Consider the following 23,232-nt stretch of genomic DNA (forward strand, 5'->3'; position numbering starts at 1 on the left):
ATCTTGAGCCAGTTTACTACAGCAGGAAAATAATCCTGCAGCAAGAGGAACAGGTAATTATTATATAGATTATAATTAATGGACACTGTGTAGGGGTTGATGCATTTTTCCTAAGATAAAATCAAGTTTGAAATGTCAAAATGGAAATGACAAACTTCAGAAGCCTTTCTAAACCTCAAATACACTACAAGTTTTAAATGTCCTGTATTGCAGGAGTTCTCCTGCCACAGGATAATCAAATTAGGATCTTACATCTGTCCAATGAAAAATGCTAAGTACCTAAGGGATATGGGATCTATCAAATCTCAAACTTCTATTCTGGGACTTTGAAGATCATATGGGGCTGTTCATTTCCAGCCCGTATCTGCCCTTTTACAGGGTCTGCCTGTCATGTAGTGTTTGTTTCCCCTGCCTTTAATTCACGGATACACCCATGAATTATTTCTCACCTCTGAGTCACGGCTGCTCCTGCTGGAGCTGCCAGCGAAACATGTATTTATGTCAGATTAAACAAACAATAGTACCTCTTTAATCCCCATCTCAATGATACGTTGTGATAAGACTCTTGTAATGCCATTATCATGGTGTTAATGATACTGTAAAATATCTGCATGAGATTGGGAGGGGAAAGTCTATGCTTGTGCAAGGTCAAGATCAGAAGGTGTTTGGGGGAAATGCAACATGGGCTCTATAATCTTGTCAGATGGCACCCTTTTGACTTCCTTCTTCGTTTACCTGGGAGATAATAAACATGTAAAGAACTAAAATAGGACAGCACTCCGGTGAATCCTCTTAAATGTACATATTTGTATTGCCACATGAACGCTTCGTGTGTGATCCCTTCTTCAGCGTACAAAGGCAATTGCAATCAATGTCACAACAACAAGATCACATTTTCAGTCAGTATTGGCCCAGTCAAGAGATCCCAGTGAAGTCAAATGTGCATCTGTGCTGTGATCCTAACCCTGACAGCAGCGGTGCAAAGTACTTAAGTAAAAAATACTTTAAAGTACCACTTAAGTAGTTTTTTGGGGGGCATCTGTACTTTACTTTACTATTTATATTTTTGCCAACTTTCACTTTTACTTCACTATATTCCTAAAGACGTACTTACGTACTTTTTACTCCATACATTTTCCCTGACACCCAAAAGTACTTGTTACATTTTGACACGAAAATGATCCCATTCACACTCTTATCAAGAGAACATCCCTGGTCATCCCTACTGCCTCTGATCTGGCGGACTCACTAAACACAAATGCTTCGTTTGTAAATGATGTGTGTTGGAGTGTGCCCCTGGTTATCCATCAATCAAAATGATGCCGTCTAGTTTGCTTAATATAAGGAATTTGAGCAAATCCATGTACTTTTGATACTTTTAGACTTTTACTCAAGTAGTATTTTACTCTGTGACTTTCACTTTTACTCGAGTCCTTTTCTATTATGGTATCTTTACTTAACAATGACAATTGAGTACTTTTCCCACCACTGCCTGACAGTGAAAGCTAACAGACACACGTGAGGTTTAAATTCCAGCATTACCTATCCAGCACCTCACTCCCCTAGATAAACTGGACAGCTTACAAATCCACTCTAAATTGGAGACAAAAGCCAATCGTCTCAAGCACTGGATACAGACGTCCTCCCTTTCCTTACTCCTTCCCCGACTTACGGTTGTTACTACAAATGCATAAACAAATCAGCAGAAGAAATAGTAATACCACAACAGCGTAATCCTTAGGAGTTGTGAACTTCTCAGAAGACACCTGGGAGAGACTATGTTCCAGAGTCAGGGACTGGGTCTGACAACACGAGTCTCTGGCAAGGAGCACGCTAGGCCTGGCTGTCCCAGGGACTTTAAGCACAAGTCAACTCAAAACGAGAGGCCATTTAAGCAGCTTTATGATGGACCTGGAGAACTGGAGGAACTGAAAAGAACCTATTTTTGGTTTGAGTCTTGAACCTGTCCAGCCACAACCATACATTGTACCCTGTAATTACGTGTTAGAACATCCTGGATATCAGGAAGCTCGACTTTAAATTGTGTTCATGTGTTTTTGTTACATAAATCCCACAGTGCCAAACACAAAGGTACACTTGAATCTCTATGAATGGCAAACACAGACGAATCCCAATAATTTCCCCCACAGCACAAGCAAGAAGAGAACATTATTCGTTTTCTTCCTGGAAAGCACACTGTGTTACATTCCATGTCTGAAATGTGCTTTATTAATAAAGATTGAATTGATTTGATTTAAAACGTTTATATGTTCATCCATATTCATTGGGGATATGTATTGTAAATGTGAGCCCATGTGACTGAGGCCACATCCCTCAAGCACATCAATCAATAGGATGACGTAAACTCTGCTCTATTTCCCTTTTTAAAAGGTGGAGATCAATACCATAACCTTTCCCTGAGGAGAACATTGTGGTCTGGCACACATATCCTTACTACTATGGTATTCATATACTCCCCTAGTGCCTCTGTATGGTTTTACAGTATCACATTGAATGGTTCAAGCAAAACACTTACACCAGGGAATCGGCTGCATGGATCCTCTTGGGGCGAATCATTTTGCTAGTTACAAAAGCTGCAATAGACCTGCTCGAGTGTAGTTCACTGTTTGAGTAGAGGGAGTGAGTGATAGATAGGGCGTATACCAGGAAGTATCAAATGAAACAACAGCAGCAGCAAGGCCATCACATGCCTCACACCACTGATGACCCAGAGGGTTCGGCTCAGGCTGTTTTATTGACGTATCTCTTCTGCCCCTCAGGTGAAGAGCAGGAAATGAAAGTATGGCTCTGTGTTCATAGGAGCCCAGCACTAATAAAGACCTTATGTCATCATGTCATCAGAAGCCGCTGGTTAAATCTCTTCAGAGAAATCTCAAGGAGCCGTTGAGAGAGGGGAGTTTTAGCAGGACACACAGACTAATGAAATGTAACATCATGGTGATAATGGATGTCTTCTCGGTGTGATATGTTCTAACAAAGACCAACCAAAAAACAACATCGATTTCACTATCAAACTGCCTATCCAAAATACCAAAATAAAACTGATGTATTATCCACTTAAAAACTACTCCACAATGGTGAGAAGGGCAATCAGTGATTTCTCTCTTAACAAGATGAACTATGCCCATCTAAAACACAAGCTTGTAGTATATAATAAGTAGGTTTCCAAACAAATGATCATGCTGGCATATCTGGGTCAGAAATCCATCTCTAGACAATACAACACTGTTATAATCATGATTATAAACTGGGTGGTTCGAGCCCTGAATGCTGATTGGCTGAAAGCCTACCACGGGTATGACAAAACATTTCTTTGTACTGCTCTAATTACATTGGTAACCAGTTCATAATAGCAATAAGGCACCTCAGGGTTTGAGGTATATTGCCGTGTTGCATCGTGCATAAGAACAGCCCTTAGCCGTGGTATATTGGCCATATACCACACCTCTCGGACCTTATTGCTTAATTAATGAACAGATGAGTGTTTATAGACAATCTGATTTAAGATGGAACAGCATGATCAATAATATGTTTCACCCTGTCATTTGTATATGAGCTTCAACCTTGCTGTTGTCCAATTAGAACACACACAGAGTTCATTACAAACCCTCTCTCTGTGTGGGTCAGCACATAGCTGGAGTATGTGGGTCGTAAACAGTGGTGAAGTATTTACAGTTTGCCACTACTTCTGTAATCCTTAATCTTCTGAGCAAACTCCAGTAGTCTCATTCCAACCACAAACAGTGTGCCTCATCGTGTAATACATGTTGCTATAACTAACAGAACATCCTTCTTGTTCATTTGAGTGTATGCTTATTAAGAAAATGCTGTTCATCAGTACCTGTTTGTATTGCGTACGATTTCCCCCTCTCAGTTAAAGTAAGCAGAGACGGCTGTTAGACCTCTGCCTGCCCAGTCCACCAGTCCAGACCAGTGGTAGATCAGGATAGATTTGTCTGATTCCAGGATTTCTCCAGTCAGCGTTAAGTTAGACCTGCCTCTCTGGGACATGACAGGGACAACGCACAAACTTACCCCAAACCCACAACCCTCTCCTGTCAAACACCAATCACTTCATACCAGACAGTTGACAAACAGACCACAGGGCAGTTCATCCCACCAATATTATTAGCATTTCATGCAGATTTGGTAAATCTATTTATGTAAACACTGCCAAATGAAAACACAGAGATGAGGTGTGAAAGATTAGAGGATAAAAATATCCTTCACTCCAGTTATCTGATACAGGCATTCCATGTCCAGATATAATCCTGTTACATCATGCATAATCACAATTTCTGCTTATTACTAGCTACATTTCTACTTCCAGAATTAGAGCTGTATCCGTTTGGAGTTGTCAGATTTAAATTAGAAGCAGGTGATTGTGATATACATTGCATCCATGCACTTTGAAGACAGCCAATTTTCACAAGTACAGTGAATAGTGGGCTATTATTGACTGAGAAAAACAAAAAAACAGAACACTGATAACCGCAAACTCAAAGTAAAACTGATTTTCCAACCAACTCTTTCTGCATTTAACGGCATACATTACTGGCCTAAAACTGCTGTCAGGCTCCCTCGCTAAGACCGGGTGTTTTGCGCACGTAAAAGCGGGGTATGTTGTTGAGAGTCCCTCCAACTCCCCCTCTGATCTGCTTCGTCCAATGAGTGCGTCGAGGGCGAGTCGGGCCTCATCGACGAAACGAAGGAGACTGTGGGGGAGGGTCACGTGTGTATACACTGTAGGGTTCAGTACCACTCAGTTCGTAGTAAGTTGTCAACGTCCTCCCCTTTCGAGAACAAACCTCGTCAGACTAGAAACGGTGGCAGTAACCTAAGTAACTACGCAAAAAGTAATAGATCTAACGATACCGTTTTTGTATTTTTTTCTTCTTCCGAATAGAAGAGGATACGACGTTTGTTACAAGTCAACACCAAATGTAATTACAGAGAAATGTCAGTGGAAGTACAGCAAAACCCGATGCCTCCGTAGACTTGTCGCCGTGCCAAATCTGTACTTTTCTGGTGAGTTTTCCTAAAATGTTTGTATAATTTTTTTCAGCAGACTGCATATTGACTTCCACGCAAACACATTTCCTATCTATGTTCGGACGAAAGCATTGACTTTACTGTTTAATTTGGCTGTAGAATAAATAGGTAGGCTATGATAAAATATAGCGTGTGTTTGAATGTAGTGGTCAACAATAGCCTCGCAGGTGTTATGTCATCTATAGTTTTATCGATGACAGTTCTCCTCGCTTAGCTCCCAATGGTCGGTAGCACCCATAGCAAACCGGCGCCGAATAGGTTACAAGCAAATGGATGCAATTTATCCGCGAGTCTAGATTCTGTAACCGATATAATGATACATTGCTTTTAGTTTAGCAGGATGTATGGCATTAGACAGTTCAATAAGTTACGAAAAAGTAATTGTTTAACAGCTTTAAGAAACAGAAACACACAGCTGACTGTTAAATACTTTGTCTAAATTAACACTATCCCATACATACATGTGTTCATATAACATTTGATTTGATAGCCAACATTTAATTGACTGATTTGCAGTGATCACAGAACTCAGAAGCATTTATGTGCTTTAATGTTTCTGGAAACACTTGCACAAATACCCTATTACCAGCAATCTAATTCATACATAGGTAGATCATACTGTGTCTATCATCAACAACATTGATTTGAAGGACGATGTAATTTACAAACATATGAACATTTTACATGAACCTACCGTTAAAGTCAGTCTGGTCTCATAGACTAGACATAGTAAATGTAAATCCGGGACACTCGAATGAGTATGATAAGCTGCATGACCAAAAGTATGTGAACACCTGCTCGTTGAACATCTAATTCCAAAATCATGGACATTAGTAGGGAGTTGCTCCTCCCTTTGCTGCTAAAACAGTCTCCACTCTTCTGGGAAGACTTTGCACTAGATGTTGGAACATTGCTACAGGGACTTGCTTCTTCTATTCAGCCACAAGAGCATTAGTGAGGTCGGGCACTGATGTTGGGTGATTAGGCCTGGCTCGCAGTTGGTGTTCCAATTCATCCCAAAGGTGTTCGATGGGGTTGAGGTCAGGGCTCTGTGCAGACCAGTCAAGTTCTTTCATACCGATCTCGATAAAACATTTCTGTATGGACCTCACTTTGTGCATGCAGGCATTATCATGTTGACACAGGAAAGGGCCTTCCCCAATCTGTTGCCACAAAATGGGAAGTACAGAATTCGCTTAGAATGTCATTGTATCGTTAAGATTTCCTTTTACTGGAACGAAGGGGCCTAGCCCGAACCATGAAAAACAGCCCCAGACCATTATTCCTCCACCACCAAACTTTACAGGTGGCGCTATACTTTGGGGTAGGTAGCGTTCTCCTTCGCCAAACCCAGATTTGTCTGTCGGACTGCCAGATGGTGAAGCGTGATTCATCACTCCAGAGAACACGTTCACACTGCTAGAGAGACCAATGGCGGGGTGCTTTGCACCACTCCAGCTGATGCTTGGCATTGGTCATGGTGATATTAGGCTTGTGTGTGGCTGCTCGGCCATGGAAACCCATTTCATGAAGCTCGAACAGTTATTGTTCTGACGTTGCTTTCAGAGGCAGTTTGGAACTCGGTAGTGAGTGTTGCAACCGAGGAAAGATGAATTTTGCGTGCTGCACTCTACAGCACTCCACGATCCCGTTCTGTGAGCTTGTGTGGTTTACAACTTCGTGGCTGAGCCATTGTTGCTCCTAGATGTTTCCACTTCACAATAACATCACTTACAGTTGACTGGCACAGCTCTAGCAGGGCAGAAATGTAACTTCTTGGAAAGGTGACACCCTATGACTGACTGTACTACGTTAAAAGTCACTAAGCTCTTCAGTAAGGCAGTTCCTCTGTCAATGGAGACTGCATGGCTGTGTGCTCAATTTTATACACCTATCGGCAATGGGTGTGGCTGAAATAGCCGAATCCAGTAATTTGAAGGGGTGTCCACATAATTTTGTATATATGGTTAGAGTATGGTTACATAAGATAGAAGATTACTTAAGGAAAAAAATGAAGAGGGTGGTTGGTCGGGGTGGATGGGTAGGTGTATAACGTGAATGTCTAGCAACCCAAAGGTTCCGTGTCCGAATCTCATGACCGAATACTTTAGCATTTGAGCTAATTAGCAACTTTGTAACTACTTGCTACTTTTTAGCTACTTTGCAACTACTTAGCATGTTAGCTAACCCTTCCCCTAACCCTAACCTTACATATTTTTGCTAACCCTTCCCCTAACCCTTTAACCTAACTCCTAACCCCTAGTGCTAGCTAACGTTAGCATTAGCCACCTAGCCATCGTTAGCCACAACAAATTGGAATTCGTCACATATCATACGTTTTGTTAGTTTGTAACATGTTGTACATTTTGCAAAATTCCTTACATATTGTATGAATTGCAATTCGTAACATATCACACGAATTGTGATTTGTAATATAGCATACGAAATGGATGATGACATCCACAAATTTATACATACCATACAAAACGTAACGTATCATACCAAATGGAGTGTCTCAGATTTCTGTACAGAATAATACAAGATGCACTGAGACCATGTTGTTAAAGTCCACCTGTGACTTAGCATGGTAATAAAGTGTAATTATGGATCTAATGCTTCAAGGGAAATTCCACGTAACAGAATGATGTTCAGACTCAGATTCTTTCACTTTAAAATGTATGCCAAACAAAAACCACTGATTTCAAAGTTTAACCATACAACTACAGTGGGGCAAAAAAGTATTTAGTCAGCCACCAATTGTGCAAGTTCTCCCACTTAAAAAGATGAGAGGCCTGTAATTTATCATTGGTACACTTCAACTATGACAGACAAAATGAGGAAACAAAATCCAGAAAATCACATTGTAGGATTTTTAATGAATTTAGTTGCAAATTATGGTGGAAAATAAGTATTTGGTCAATAACAAGTTTATCTCAATACTTTGTTATATACCCTTTGTTGGCAATGACAGAGGTCAAATGTTTTCTTTAAGTCTTCAAAAGGTTTTCACACACTGTTGCTGGTATTTTGGCCAATTCCTCCATGCAGATCTCCTCTAGAGCAGTGATGTTTTGGTGCTGTTGCTGGGCAACACAGACTTTCAACTCCCTCCAAACATTGTCTATGGGGTTGAGATCTGGAGACTGGCTAGGCCACTCCAGGACCTTGAAATGCTTCTTACGAAGCCACTCCTTCGTTGCACGGGCAGTGTGTTTGGGATCATTGTCATGCTGAAAGACGCAGCCACGTTTCATCTTCAATCCCTTGCTGATGGAAGGAGGTTTTCACTCAAATTCTCACGATACATGGCCCCATTCATTCTTTCCTTTACACGGATCAGTTGTCCTAGTCCCTTTGCAGAAAAACAGCCCCAAAGCATGATGTTTCCACCCCCATGCTTCACAGTAGGTATGGTGTTCTTTGGATGCAACTCAGCATTCTTTGTCCTCCAAACACGACGAGTTGGGTTTTTACCAAAAAGTTATGTTTTGGTGTCATATGGTCAGATGAAATTCTCCAAATCTTCTTCTGGATCACCCAAATGCTCTCTAGCAAACTTCAGACGGGCCTGGACATGTACTAGCTTATGCAGGGGGACACGTCTGGCACTGCAGGATTTTGAGTCCCTGGCGGCGTAGTGTGTTACTGATGGTAGGCTTTGTTACTTTGGTCCCAGCCCTCTGCAGGTCATTCACTAGGTCCCCCCCGTGTGGTTCTGGGATTTTTGCTCACCGTTCTTGTGATCATTTTGACCCCACGGGGTGAGATCTTGCGAGCCCCAGACCGAGGGAGATTATCAGTGGTCTTGTATGTCTTCCATTTCCTAATAATTGCTCCCACAGTTGATTTCTTCAAACCAAGCTGCTTACCTATTGCAGATTCAGTCTTCCCAGCCTGGTGCAAGTCTACAATTTTGTTTCTGGTGTCCTTTGACAGCTCTTTGGTCTTGGCCATAGTGGAGTTTGGAGTGGCACTTTGAGGTTGTGGACAGGTGTCTTTTATACTGATAACAAGTTCAAACAGGTGCCATTAATACAGGTAACGAGTGGAGGACAGAGGAGCCTCACAGGTCTGTGAGAGACAGAAATCTTGCTTGTTTTTTAGGTGACCAAATACTTATTTTCCAGCATAATTTGCAAATAAATTCATTAAAAATCCTACAATGTGATTTTCTGGATTTTTTTCCCTCCTTTTGTCTGTCATAGTTGAAGTGTACCTATGATGAAAATTACAGGCCTCTCATCTTTTTAAGTGGGAGAACTTGCACAATTGGTGGCTGACTAAATACTCTTTTGCCCCACTGTATGTGGGTTTTTGGTAAAAGTGAAAATACACAAGGCAATGTTTCTTAAACTTACAGAAGTCAAATAATTTCTTCAAAACTAAATATTGATATTAGTTGTCAGAGGTATTTACTTAAACATTATCGTGTTTTGATGTATTCCTTTTAAGACTTTTTCTGGTAGATGTTTTCTGACCTCTTTTCATTCTGTTTGACCAGAAATCAAAGTCATTTCTTATGCCTATTTTTTAAGATGGAAAATGGTTGAAAAATGTATCCATGCATTCATTTCCTGAAAACATAGACTGTTAGCTTTTGTTTGTAACCTAATTTGATATGCTCCAATGAACTTCACATGAGCCATTTTACAAGTAAGTTGTGGGAAACTATAGGCAATGTTCCAGAAGACTGACAGGCCATTCTCTCACAGATGACTTTGGTTTTAGAAAAGTGCTTGCACTACAACCAACTACACACTTTCCATGTTTTTCCATTTTATTTCCCTAAGCCTCCTTTTTCCATTGAAATGCTCAGTCTGATCGTGTGGTCGTGTTGATACAAATGTAAATATATTTACATACACAGCTCTGATTGGCGGATAGGATCTTCTAGACCAGGGGTGTCAAACTCATTCCACTGAGAGTCGAGTGTCTGTGGGTAAAAAAAAATGTATCCTTTCAATCAAGCCCTAGACAACCAGTTGAGAGGAGTTCCTGACTAATCAGTAACCTTAATTCATCAATCAAGTACAAGGGAGGAGCGGAAACACCCATACACTCGGCCCTCCGTGGAATGAGCTTGGCACGTGTGATCTAGACTCTAGAGCCCTCGAACTCAACTCTGGACCTCGAAGCCAGTTCCACTGCTTTTTTTCTTAATTGTTCCCCTTTAATCAGGCACCGATTTTAGATCTGGGACACCAGTTGGGTGTAACATTTTCAGGTAGAACAGAAAATCATCAGGCTCTGGACCTCGTAGGGTAAGAGTTAAATACCCCTGCACTAGAGCCTTCCCGCGTACCTCTTCAAAGTAGGAGGATACATATGCAAATAAAATATTGGTCAGAATAATCAGATCCAATTGTGATGTCATATGCAGTGGGCCAAAAACTCCATCCCACCTGAATAGGCTGAAATTCTAATAATACTGTATTATTTTGTCAAGCCATTTATGAAGAAGAATTCTGGAATGCCAATATAGAACAGAAGTTCATTAGTTTACATGAATTCATGCTTTTTTAGTAGCGGCATTCCCCTATATGAGAGCAAGGGGAAGCACTCGGGAGGGTTTTTCCAAGTGTGTAGCTGACAACATGTTTCTACTGGATTACATAAGAGACATATCACATTTTCCCATATCGTCATCAACGTTGTCTTCCTTCAATCGCTTCACCGAGTGCCGTCCAAACAACTGAAAGAGTGTTTACAGGAATTCAAGACGTCAGAGGTCACCCTTTTAGACTGAGGTTGATCACTGTTCTTTATCGCCTCTAGTCTCTTGTCTAGCATGTATAGTACACAGTCCAGCCGGTCCTTAATCTCAGCCAGTCTATCAATAGAAAGCACAGAGGTGATGGTGTGGAATAAAGTCAGTAGAATAGAGTGCGTCAGACAAAATGAACAGAACTATTTACCCCAATATTGTAAATAAGTTGTAAGTAGTAAAAGAAGCCACCTGCCACATGACATACAGCATCAGAATGCATAGTCTTGCTCATCATTTTGCTGTGATTGTGTAACAAAGTCGCTCTAGGCCAATAATTATAATGAGTGAAAATGCAACAGGTTTTACACTGGAGCGTTATGGTATATAACAAACCCTATGCCTGCGGCTCACCAGAGCGGGCACCTTAACATGAATCACACGCCGCTCCCCTGGCTTGTTATGCTACTCTGAGGGAAGCGAAAGCAGGTGAGAATATCAAAGGGAGCTATTCATGAGAGCTGAAGGACTTTCACAGGTGGAATTATTCATGAAACAGTAACGTGTTCTCTCATCGTTCTGAAATGTTAATGTGTGTTCCCTCCTAGCCTCTCCTCAAACGAAGTGCAACGAGGACAATCGGTGTGAAACCAGACGCGATGCCAGGGTTATCCTGTTTGGGAGAATAGCTCGATTTTTGAGCAGAGGAAATTGCTTGTATGGTATGGTATGATCTTGAATGAAATGTTGGCCTAATCTAATTGTGGTTAGATTCAGAGTTGATTGAATGCTCTGTTGTTAGTTTGAACAACATCTGAAAGTAAGTCTCCAAATGTGCAGTATGATCCTTCCAGAAGGCTGCTCTTGCTCCAGCTATCAAACACGATTACAGACATACATGTGCTCTCATGTGACGTCATTCAGGCGATTCTGAGAAATAGCTGTACGTTCCAGAGGGGAAGTGAGGGGTGTGAGCCTATCACAGCGTGTCACGCTATTCACATCAAAAACCCTGAGATATCAAACCCATCTGTATCCCTCAACACCCGGTCTGGAGGGAGGGGACTTGCCAAAGCAGAGTTTCTCCTTTTCTACTTCTGGTCATATTAAACTAACAACATTGAACCTCGAAGATGAGTGAAATGAGCAGATTGTCTTGGATCAGGTCGGGTGTAATATCTTGCCGTTCCCATACGAAATGTGTTGTGGTTAACTTCTATGGTTACAGCATACAATATTGGACCAGGCTAGTGTAATACCACAGTCATGGTAGGGTTTCGTGACATACTGTTGACCGAAGGCTTCTTACAATTCAACCAGGTGTCCTGTAAATGACATTTTCCCATCTCAACCAGGTGCCCTTTATAGTGGAGAAAGCGCCTATGGGATGCCCTGTTGTGTTGATGTGCCTGTTACTGTCAGTGAAGCGTCAGTGGCGTAGCTCACTTTTTTCACACCCATAGGAATGTGTCTACCATCCCAGTCCAAGTTTTGTCATGGTCTCTTGAGGGAGAAAAGGTTCTGAAAAACCGGTGAATGAAAAGAGCTTTACAGAGAAGCACTGCAGTCTATTGCGACACAACGAGTGTACTGGAATACAAAATAAATTAGTTGTTTTGATACTATCCACCACTGCGACCTGTATGCTCTCGTTGGCTGGCCCTCGCTTCATATTTGTCGCCAAACCCACTGGCTCCAGGTCATCTATAAGTCTTTGCTAGGTAAAGCCCCGCCTTATCTCAGCTAACTGGTCACCATAGCTGCACCCACCCGTAGCACGTGCTCCAGCAGGTATATTTCACTGGTCACCCCCAAAGCCAATTTCTCCTTCGGCCGCCTTTCCTTCCAGTTCTCTGCTGCCAATGACTGGAAATAAGTGCAAAAATCACTGAAGCTGGAGACTCATATTTCCCTCACTGGCTTTAAGCACCAGCTGTCAGAGCAGCTCACAGTTCACTGCACCTGTACATAGCTCATCTGTAAATAGCCCATCCAACTACCTCATCACCATATTGTTATATATTTTATTTATTTTGCTCCTTTGCACCCCAGTATCTCTACTTGCACACTCATCTTCTGCACATCTATCACTTAATTGCTATATTGTCATTATTTGCCATTATGGCCTATTTATTGCCTTACGTCCCTTATCCTACCTCATTTGAACACATTGTATATTGACTTGTTCTACTGTATTATTGATTGTATGTTTGTTTATTCCATGTGTAACTCTGTGTCGTTGTATGTGTCGCACTGCTTTGCTTTATCTTGGCCAGGTCGCAGTTGTAAATGAGAACTTGTTCTCAACTAGCCTACCTGTTTAAATAAAGGTGAAATAAATCAAATGAAAACAATTAAGAGGGGATGACAGTTTGACATAAAAGGGCGATTACGTCTCAAGCACACTGTGTGCTGTGCCTTTTGATTGTTCACACACACTTCCACATCCCATTAGGCTGCTGTGTTCATTATTGAACACACTGTCCAGGTCTCTGGGAAGACTCACACAGCCAACACTGCTGTCCCATGAATAAATAGACATTTAATGTTTTTCACACTGTGTATTCATATACTGTATTCTTCACATTGCAGTTTTGTTACACCGTTTATACACACTACGTATTTACATACTGGATAATTATAATAGCAATAAGGCACCTTGGGTTTGTTGTATATGGCCAATAAACCACGGCTAAGGGCTGTATCTATAAAGGCACAGGATGGTTGAGATCCGATATATATTATAGCAAAAGGGGTAGGCAAAAGGCAGGTCGGGTACAGGCGAGAGTTCATAAACCAGGTCGGAGTCCAAACGGTACAAGACGATAGGCAGGCTCGAGGTCAGGGGCAGGCAGAGTGGTCAGGCAGGCGGGCTCAGAGTCAGGACAGGCAAGGGTCAAAACCCAGGAGGGTGAGAAAAGAGAGACTGGAAAAAGCAGGAGCTGAGACACAAAAACGCTGGTTGACTTGACAAACAAGATGAACTGGCACAGAGAGACAGGAAACACAGGGATAAATACACCAGGAATAATAAGCTACACCTGGATGGGGTGGAGACAAGCACAAGGACAGGTGGAACAGATCAGGGCATGGCAGTATCCAGGCACTCTGCGTTGCGCGAAAGAACAGCCCTTAGACTTTGTTTATTGGCCTACTCCCTTAGGCCTTATTGCTTGATTATACACAGAGTGTACAAAACATTAGGACCTGCTCTTTCCTTAACATAGACTGACCAAGTGAATCCAGGTGAAAGCTATGATCCCTTATTGATGTCACCTGTTAAATCCACTTCAATCACTGTAGGAGGAGGAGACAGGTTAAAAGAAGGATGTTTAAGCCTTGAGACAATTGAGACATGGATTGTGTATGTGTGTCATTCAGAGGGTGAATGGGCAAGACAAAATATTTAAGTGCCTTTGAACGGAGTATAGTAGCAGGTGCCAGGCACCTGTTTGAGTGTGTCTAGAACGGCAACGCTGCTGGGTTTTTCATGCTCAACAGTTTCCTGTGTATCAAGAATGGTCCATTACCCAAAGGACATCCAGCCAACATGATACAGCTGTGAGAATCATTGGAGTGCAACTCAGTATTAGGAAGGTGTGCTTAATGTTTTGTACACTCAGTGTATGCTGGATTCTTATTCATATACTGTATGTTATGTTAGGAGCTAGTAACACAAGCATTTTGCTGCACCCACTATAGGGACCCACTATAACATCTGCTAAGCTGTGTACACGTCCAATAAACTTTGATTTGAGGAGAGACCGACTCTAACTAGGGGTTTAAGAGCTCAAGATACACACCTGTTCTTCCTGTTCAGTATGGCAGGGTGTTATTCCCAAAGACGGGTTACTCACATGCCTTTGTCTTTAGTCTTGGTGAGCCCTCCCCCACCCCCTTAAACTGGAGCAGAAAACGAGTCACCTGGTGGTTTTAGAGTGGTTTTTACAAGGGGCAGTGTCAGCCCCATTTCACCTGTCTCTGGGAAAGGAAAGCATCTGGGAGCTTTTGAAAGGGTAACCGTACACCACCCCCCCACCCCCCTGCTGCATACCCCTCCATGCAGTGTACTCTCCTTACAGCCAGCTGGAAAGGTGTGGAGGAGCACACAGGAACTGTGTGTGTCAAATCTAATTGTATTTTTTTGTATGCGTCGACTACAACAGGTGTAGATTTTACAATGACATTCTTACTTACAAGCCCTTTCCCAACAACACAGTTAAAAAGTTAGAAAAGATTAGCAAAAAAATTATTAATCATGGAATTACACTGCTCAAAAAAATAAAGGGAACACTAAAATAACACACCCTAGATCTGAATGAATGAAATATTCTTATTAAATACTTTTTTCTTTACATAATTGAATGTGCTGACAACAAAATCACACAAAATGATCAATGTAAATCAAATTTATCAACCCATGGAGGTCTGGATTTGGAGTCACACTCAAAATTAAAGTGGAAAACCACACTACAGGCTGATCCAACTTTGATGTAATGTCCTTAAAACAAGTCAAAATAAGGCTCAGTAGTATGTGTGGCCTCCACGTGCCTGTATGACCTCCCTACATTGCCTGGGCATGCTCCTGATGAGGTGGCGGATGGTCTCCACCAACTCCTGGACAGACTGTGTTGTGCGACGTGGCGTTGGTGGATGGAGCGAGACATGATGTCCCAGATGTGCTCAATTGGATTCAGGTCTGGGGAACGGGCGGGCCAGTCCATAGCATCAATGCCTTCCTCTTGCAGAAACTGCTGACACACTCCAGCCACATGAGGTCTAGCATTGTCTTGCATTAGGGGGAACCCAGGGCCAACCGCACCAGCATATGGTCTCACAAGGGGTCTGAGGATCTCATCTCGGTACCTAATGGCAGTCAGGCTACCTCTGGCGAGCACATAGAGGGCTGTGCGGCCCCCCAAACAAATGCCACCCCACATCATGACTGACCCACCGCCAAACCGGTCATGCTGGAGGATGTTGCAGGCAGCAGAATGTTCTCCACGACGTCTCCAGACTGTCACATCTGTCACATGTGCTCAGTGTGAACCTGCTTTCATCTGTGAAGAGCACAGGGCGCCAGTGGCGAATTTGCCAATCTTGGTTTTCACTTTCAAATGAAAAACGTCCTGCAGTGTTGGGCTGTAAGCACAACCCCCACCTGTGGACGTCGGGCCCTCATACCACCCTCATGGAGTCTGTGTCTGACCGTTTGAGGCACATTTGTGGCCTGCTGGAGGTCATTTTGCAGGGCTCTGGCAGTGCTCCTGCTCCTCCTTGCACAAAGGCGGAGGTAGCGGTCCTGCTGCTGGGTTGTTGCCCTCCTACGGCCTCCTCCACATCTCCTGATGTACTGGCCTGTCTCCTGGTAGCGCCTCCATGCTCTGGACACTACGCTGACAGACACAGCAAACCTTCTTGCCACAGCTCGCATTGATGTGCCATCCTGGATGAGCTGCACTACCTGAGCCACTTGTGTGGGTTGTAGACTCCGTCTCATGCTACCACTAGAGTGAAAGCACCGCCAGCATTCAAAAGTGACCAAAACATCAGCCAGGAAGCATAGGAACTGAGAAGTGGTCTGTGGTCCCCACCTGCAAGAACCACGCCTTTATTGGGGGTGTCTTGCTAAATGCCTATAATTTCCACCTGTTGTCTATTCCATTTGCACAACAGCATGTGAAATTTATTGTCAATCAGTGTTGCTTCCTAAGTGGACAGTTTGATTTCACAGAAGTGTGATTGACTTGGAGTTACATTGTTTTGTTTAAGTGTTCCCTTTACTTTTTTTGAGCAGTGTAGTAACACAATAAAATGACAGTAACGAGGCTTTATACAAGGAGTACCGGTACCGAGTCAATGTCTGGGGATACGAGGTAATTGAGGTAAAATGTACATGTAGGTAGGGGTAAAAGTGTCTAGGTAATCAGGATAGATAATAAACAGAGTTGCAGCCGTATATGTGAAAGTGTTTCTGTGTGAGTGTGGGGCGTCAATAACCGTGTGTGTGTCCTCAGGCCAAAACTGAGGTTATGTAATTGAAAGAAGGAATGTTCTCTTTACTGGCGGTGGTATCTTCTCAGCCTCTTGCAAACAAAATCATCCGTCTGCTCTCTTTCCAAAACATTGTCTGGAAATGTTATTTTGTAGAAGTCTGGCTGGTCACCAGGTAAACACTCCGTAATGTGAGCTTGTAAATATGCTTCCTTACTTTGCACGAGAGCTGCTTGTGCACCAGTTGATTCATCCAACCTTTTTAAAATCGAACGTGTTTTGTCTCGAACTTTTACGAAGCATCAAACCCCACGTCTCTCTGAGGGGAATCTGGTCATTGATTCTATGTTTTTCATTATGAACTGTCCAAGCAAGCTTGAATACAATGTTGAGAATTCTCCCCGTGTCCCATTCCCTCCTGACATAAGCTCTTTTGTTAGCGTATGCTTTCACTTCTTCCTGAGCAGAACTAATATGATCAGAGTTGGCATGTTCCAGTTCAGACTCCGGCAGGCAGAGTTCTGTAACTGCTGTTTTAATGAGCAGCCTCTCACTGCGCCGAGCAGCAGGCCGTTCAGGCCGTTCCCCCCCCTCCATGCGCCCAGGCGTTCTCTCTGACCTTACCCTGAACTCTAACATCACTCTCAGTCCATTCCACACTGACCCCTCCCTGGGACGGCCAGGCGCAGGGGGGCTGCATCACATTTCACAGTCTATAAATCGACCCATCACCCCGCAACATCACGCAAACTCCTTCGCTCTCTCTCTCTCTCGTCTCTGTTCCTCTCTTTCGCTCACACACACACACACATACACACACACACACACACACACACACACAAGCCAGTGTAGTAACCTGAACAGAAGGCGCTCATGCTTTGGAAGAGTCATGGATGGGAAGAAGTAGAAGCCAAGCGGCCTGCAGAGTCAGGCGATGGTAAAGAGGGAGGTCTTCATCTGAAGGGCAACTCTCCGAAGGCATCCTGGCCCCTGCATGTTATTCTTCCATTAGAACAAGGGATTCACTTGCTCTGGCTGGATTGGCCCTGAACACTGCAGAAAGAAAGAATGCTTTTTAAGGCTGGAGCTGACCAGTGAGTTTTTATTCAGCCAGTGAAATGCAATGAAGTGGAATTAATGGTGTTACCCCAGGCATAATAGCATGCCGTGTGTGTGTGTGTGTGTGTGTGTGTGTATGGTCTTGCTTGCTTCTCTCCACAGCGTAGCACTTTTAAAGAACCACAAGACTGACTCCAATAACATAGATATAGTCCTAGAACATCTCAAGGAAACCCTTGACATGAGAAAAACCCATGCCCATTGTTTAGTTTCGTTTGTGATTTCCCACATAGAAAAATATATTTAAAACAATCTACTGATCTTCATCATGATGGATAATGAGATTTGTTTAAAAGAGAATGGAATCGCATTATCTCTTCATATTTGAGTTATTTTAATTTAAACAGTAGGAAGGAGAGGGGGAGACAAATGAGGGTGGAGGACGTTTTCTCTTCAGTCAATAGTGTTAATACTTGACCACACATCAGCACTTGTTTATGTAATGAAAAACAAGATAACTTAACTAATGTTGTTCTCCTCTCTCTGTCTGTCTCCAGCCAAGCCAGTGCACCAGTCCAGCCCTCTCTCAGAGCCCTAGCTATGTGGAGCTGTATGGCTTACAATGAGACGGACTCCAGCCCCGAACACCGGCTCTGCCAGGACTTTGGCCTCATCCTTTCCGTCTTCTCCTTGTTCTACCTCATGGTGTGCTTCCCCATAGGGCTCTGCTACAACGCCCTGCTGGTGGTGGTCCACCTCTCCAATAAGATGTCTATGACCATGCCGGACGTCTACTTCGTCAACATGGCCATCGCTGGCCTGGTCCTCAACCTGGTGGCCCCTGTGGCGCTGCTAGGCCCTAGCTTCACACGATGGCCTGTGTGGGAGTACAACAATGAGATCTACATCACCCTGCTCATCCTCTTCAACGTCTCCTCCCTGGTCATCATGTACTCCACCACGCTGCTCAGCCTGGACTACTACATCGAGCGAGCGCTGCCGCGCACCTACATGTCCAGCGTGTACAACACCAAGCACGTGTGCGGCTTCATCTGGGGCGGCGCCGTGCTCACCAGCTTCTCCTCGCTGCTCTTCTACGTGTGCAACCACGTCTCCACCAAGATCATCGAGTGCTCCAAGATGCAGAACAAGGAGGCTGCGGACGCCATCATGATGTTCATCGGCTACGTGGTTCCGGCCGTGGCCGTGCTGTATGCTTTCGTGCTCATCCTGCGCATTAGGAAGGAGTCCACCCCGCTGGACCAGGACTCATCCCGGCTGGACCCTTCTATCCACCGGCTGCTGCTGGCCTCTGTCTGCATGCAGTTTGTCCTATGGACCCCGTACTACATGACTCTACTGGTACACACTATAGCCGGGGCGCCGGGGAGCTACAGCAGCAACAACAAACAGCGGTTCACAATTTACTTCTTCCTGAGGTGTCTGTCGGAGCTGCTGGCCTTCTCCAGTAGCTTCATCATGCCTCTCATGTACAGGCAGATGAACAAGAACTTCTCCCACAAGCTGCAGCGGCTGCTAAAGAGGCTAAACTGCAGGGGCACACCCTGCCCTCACGAACACTCCTCAGTGCAGCAGGTGGCGACGTGAGACATGGCCAGGCCTTACTAACCCCTAACCTCTTACCCAGGCTGCACTTATTATCACAGACCCCACAGAGCCCACAACACGTGGCCTTAGAAGTCAGCCACAGGTCCACTGCTGCCAATCTGGCTGGAGTCTTGACTTTCAATGAAACTAAGGAATTTTCAGTGATTTTCTAGAACTTGACTTTCTTTGTCCAGTTCTGTAGCGAGAGGACGAACCAATTAGAAACCACTAAGTGCATTAGCAAGCTTGTCACTTGGACACTTGGTTGTTAGATTTGGGGCGCAAAGCCGTTGTAATGCGGTGTCTCTTCTCCTAATACACACAGGGTGATTCACCAACACAGGCTGTAGAGATACTGCGCTGCACACCAAAACTGACAATGAGTGATACTATTGGAGTAACAATTGTTTTTATATCTCATGTGTCAATCAGCATGTTACTACTACGCATGTAGGTAGGAAGTGGAATGCAACCTGTTTATGACCCTGTCAGACCACCCAGTGCCCCGGGGCCTGAGGCCATGTCTCATTGAAGAGTTCCTGTCCAGCCTCGGCCACAACACTCTGGAGGGGTCTCAAATGGCACCCTATTCCCTACATGGTGCCTTACATTTGACCAGAGCCCTGTGTGTCCTGTTAAACAGTAGTGCACTATATAGGAAATAGGGTCCCATTACGGACACATCCTCTGTCCTCCACTGTCTTGCACCTAGAGAGAACCTTTGCCTGCTCGTCAGCCTCAGCAGTTTACACACTACTATACATGTACCTCATTTTAATTTCACAAACCTACGACATTACATAGGATCAAGTGAACTACCGAGAGAATTCTCCACACAGCTTCTATTCAGGGTTCAGGCATGGCCAACTTACCTCTTGTCTCCTAGAATGCTCTCACTTAACCGGCTGCACACAACACCCAGTCATTGTGTGGGGAACATTTGCCTTGGCTCAGTTTATGTGTTGTCTAAACGCTGCTTAGAGGCACAGAAGTGACCTGCACAGCTGTTTTTGCTACCTTGCTTCCCACTAAAGAGGAAGACTGTTTATATATAAAACATGTCCTATTTATAATTGAGCTAAATAATGAACACGTCCAATCACATTTCGCTGTTGTCACGGTGACGTTATTGCATGCGGTTATGATGCTATGAAGTGTTGAAGTCTTTTTGTTGCTAAATTGAAAAGGTCAGTTTAGTCATCTCCAATTTAAAAGAGACAATACATTGATAAGCTGTAACCCATTGTTTAAACATGTTGCTACTGCTGGGGTATCCAGGCCACCTGATGATAAGTATTGACTTAATTAAAAGATCAGCAAAACCATTTGAGTTTCATGCTGAGGAATCCTAAAAAAAAATGAGTCCACACCCTGTTAATCATTATTTAAGCTCTAGTCAAAGTCCTAATTTCTTACAGTTGAAATGCTCTTTCTGAGCAGTAGAGCAACAGAGGGACAGATATGTCACATGTTCTGCCCTGCTACTAACAAACAAATGACTTATATCTAGACTTAAATTGGCTCATTTTCATTCCAGGGTTGTTGAATGATGGTAGAGTTCACTGAAAATGTCATACAATGAAAAGGATTCTGGCTCTTTGCATGGTAAAGTTAGTTATAAGCAATGTTATGCTACCTTTAGGTATGACCAACAACACCAGGAAATAAAGAACATTTAGGAACAGAAATAGGGAACAGTGAATTCTCAGTTAAAGATTCAGAGATCTTAAGCACTTACAAATTCCTAACATATCATGCGAAATGGACGACATGGTACACAATTCTTTTCTACTTTCAGGGACCAGTTTTGGCTCGAGCACTACATTCAAAACTACTGGCTGAAATGATACAAAACCTTTGGCACGTCACTTTACTGTGATTCTTAGTTTTAGTATGACAGATTGCATCGCCCTTTACCTCCCCTTTATGTTGTGCCGTTATAACCCACCACAATTAGTATATATTTTTTAAAGAACCAGTACTGTATGTTTATGGGAAACGCTACTCTTTTAAATCCACCTATATAAGCAGAGATAAGAATGTATTTTATTTCATGAGGTTTAGCTCCACAGGTCAAGATGAATCCAGTTTCAGATGTGATGCTTTTGTGACTGTGTATATACCAGTATATATGTATAATATTGAAATATCTGTATATATTGTATGTTAGAGATTTAATGGAAAAACACCATGTCCTCTCACAAATACAGTATTATTTTCTCAAATATATATTTAGATACTGTAGCTTCAGTAATCTTCTCTATTGTCGGTTGAGTCAAAGACTGATTTACACAATAAACTAACATGGGAATTAAACACAATGTCTGTTCTTTTAGTTTCTCTTTGTCTTGACGTTCAAAGTGTTCTTTGATATGCTAATGTCAACGGTATCCAGTATCCACAGTGCATTGTCATGACAAATCAATGTCAAAATAGATTGCATTGTAGTCCGTTTCTGAGGGTATTCTTGTGTCAGTAAACAATGCCAAACTTATTTTTCATTTCTGTTTGAATTCATGGGGATAGTGCCAGCTATAGAGAGCAGAAACCACACTTATGGGTTATCTTGCAACATACCGTAATTAGGTTTGGTTGCCCATCTGCAGAGCTTGGTAAACCATAGCCATTTATACTGTAAAAAGAGCTTGTTTGCCCGTTCTCCCATTGGCAGCTGGGTCTCTTTTTTTTCCCCCCAAATCAACACACTAATCACATGGGACAGGCTCAGACAATCCCACCTGGGACCCTGTGACCTGGGGGTGTTTCCCTTCTTTGGTCCAAATACAGACCTGTCATGTTTTACATCCATGTGGTTGAAACCCAGCCTTCGCAACAGCAGGATCTACTTAAAACACCCACACATTTTGAAATGAATCGACGCTATTTATATGTTCTGATGAATTGAAGCCCCCTTTTTGAGAGATGGTGTAATTATGGGTTGATATCCCCTCCCCCATGTCCATTTCCAGGGTTAATGTTGAGCTACCATTGTGCGCTATAGACGTAAAAAAAAAAAAAAAAAACATCTGTATGACAGCGGGACACATCCATTTCCAACGTTAATCTCTTCATATACCGAGACCTAGAATAGACTCTCTGTCTGCACTGTAAACCCACTAGACTAACCGTGGCTGTGGCACGTCCCTTTAACCACACTGTGTAAAACAGGAACAATCCAGGCATTCTATGAATTGTTTTGACATCCGTGGGCCTGGCTACACAGCCCAGTGTTGTTGGCAATTCTCAACAAGAGCAACATTGTTCTGCCACACGATAACCGTGTGGAGCAGCTGATGTGGGAGTCGTGCTGGAGATAAAGGAGTCAGAGAAAGCAGAAGCAGAAAAGTGAAGAGATTAAATAGCAAATTGTTTTGTTAGAATGTCCAACTGAGAGGAGTAGAAGGAGGGTAAACATGGTTCTAACGTATTCCAGCATGGGGAACAGGTGACAGACATGAGATCGAGCCCTGGAGACTTTGGCAGGGTTTATACTCAACAGACCCCTCGCACTTAACTCAGTCCACATTTGTAATTACTTATGAGGGGATGAAATTTGAGCTTAAGCGCCATTGCATAAAGGACAACCCTTTAATCTACTTTAAAGGGATTCCCTGCTGGGGGGGAAAACTAACTTCATGATCAGTTGCTGCTGCTTCAGCTACTGTTCATAGATACTGTAAATGTTCAGGCTTTAGGAAGTCCAGAGTCTGCACAGTCGTGCAACATATACAGTACATTATACACTACTGCTGTGCTTTGAGTCCTCGTAGCTATAGGTCCTGCCATAGTTTAAA

General features: G+C 43.2%; 1 protein-coding gene across 1 annotated transcript; it reads left to right on the top strand.

The window, feature by feature from the left end:
* Positions 1 to 4,639: 4,639 nt before the first annotated feature.
* Positions 4,640 to 21,759, top strand: LOC110486331 (probable G-protein coupled receptor 146). Its single transcript, XM_021557843.2, has 2 exons — positions 4,640 to 5,049; positions 18,388 to 21,759. The coding sequence occupies exon 2, from the start codon at positions 18,431 to 18,433 to the stop codon at positions 19,436 to 19,438; it is 1,008 nt and encodes a 335-aa protein (XP_021413518.1). The 5' UTR covers positions 4,640 to 5,049; positions 18,388 to 18,430; the 3' UTR covers positions 19,439 to 21,759.
* Positions 21,760 to 23,232: the final 1,473 nt, after the last annotated feature.

The sequence above is a fragment of the Oncorhynchus mykiss genome, chromosome 13 (assembly GCF_013265735.2).
Source record: "Oncorhynchus mykiss isolate Arlee chromosome 13, USDA_OmykA_1.1, whole genome shotgun sequence".
In the NCBI taxonomy this organism is placed as follows: domain Eukaryota; kingdom Metazoa; phylum Chordata; class Actinopteri; order Salmoniformes; family Salmonidae; genus Oncorhynchus; species Oncorhynchus mykiss.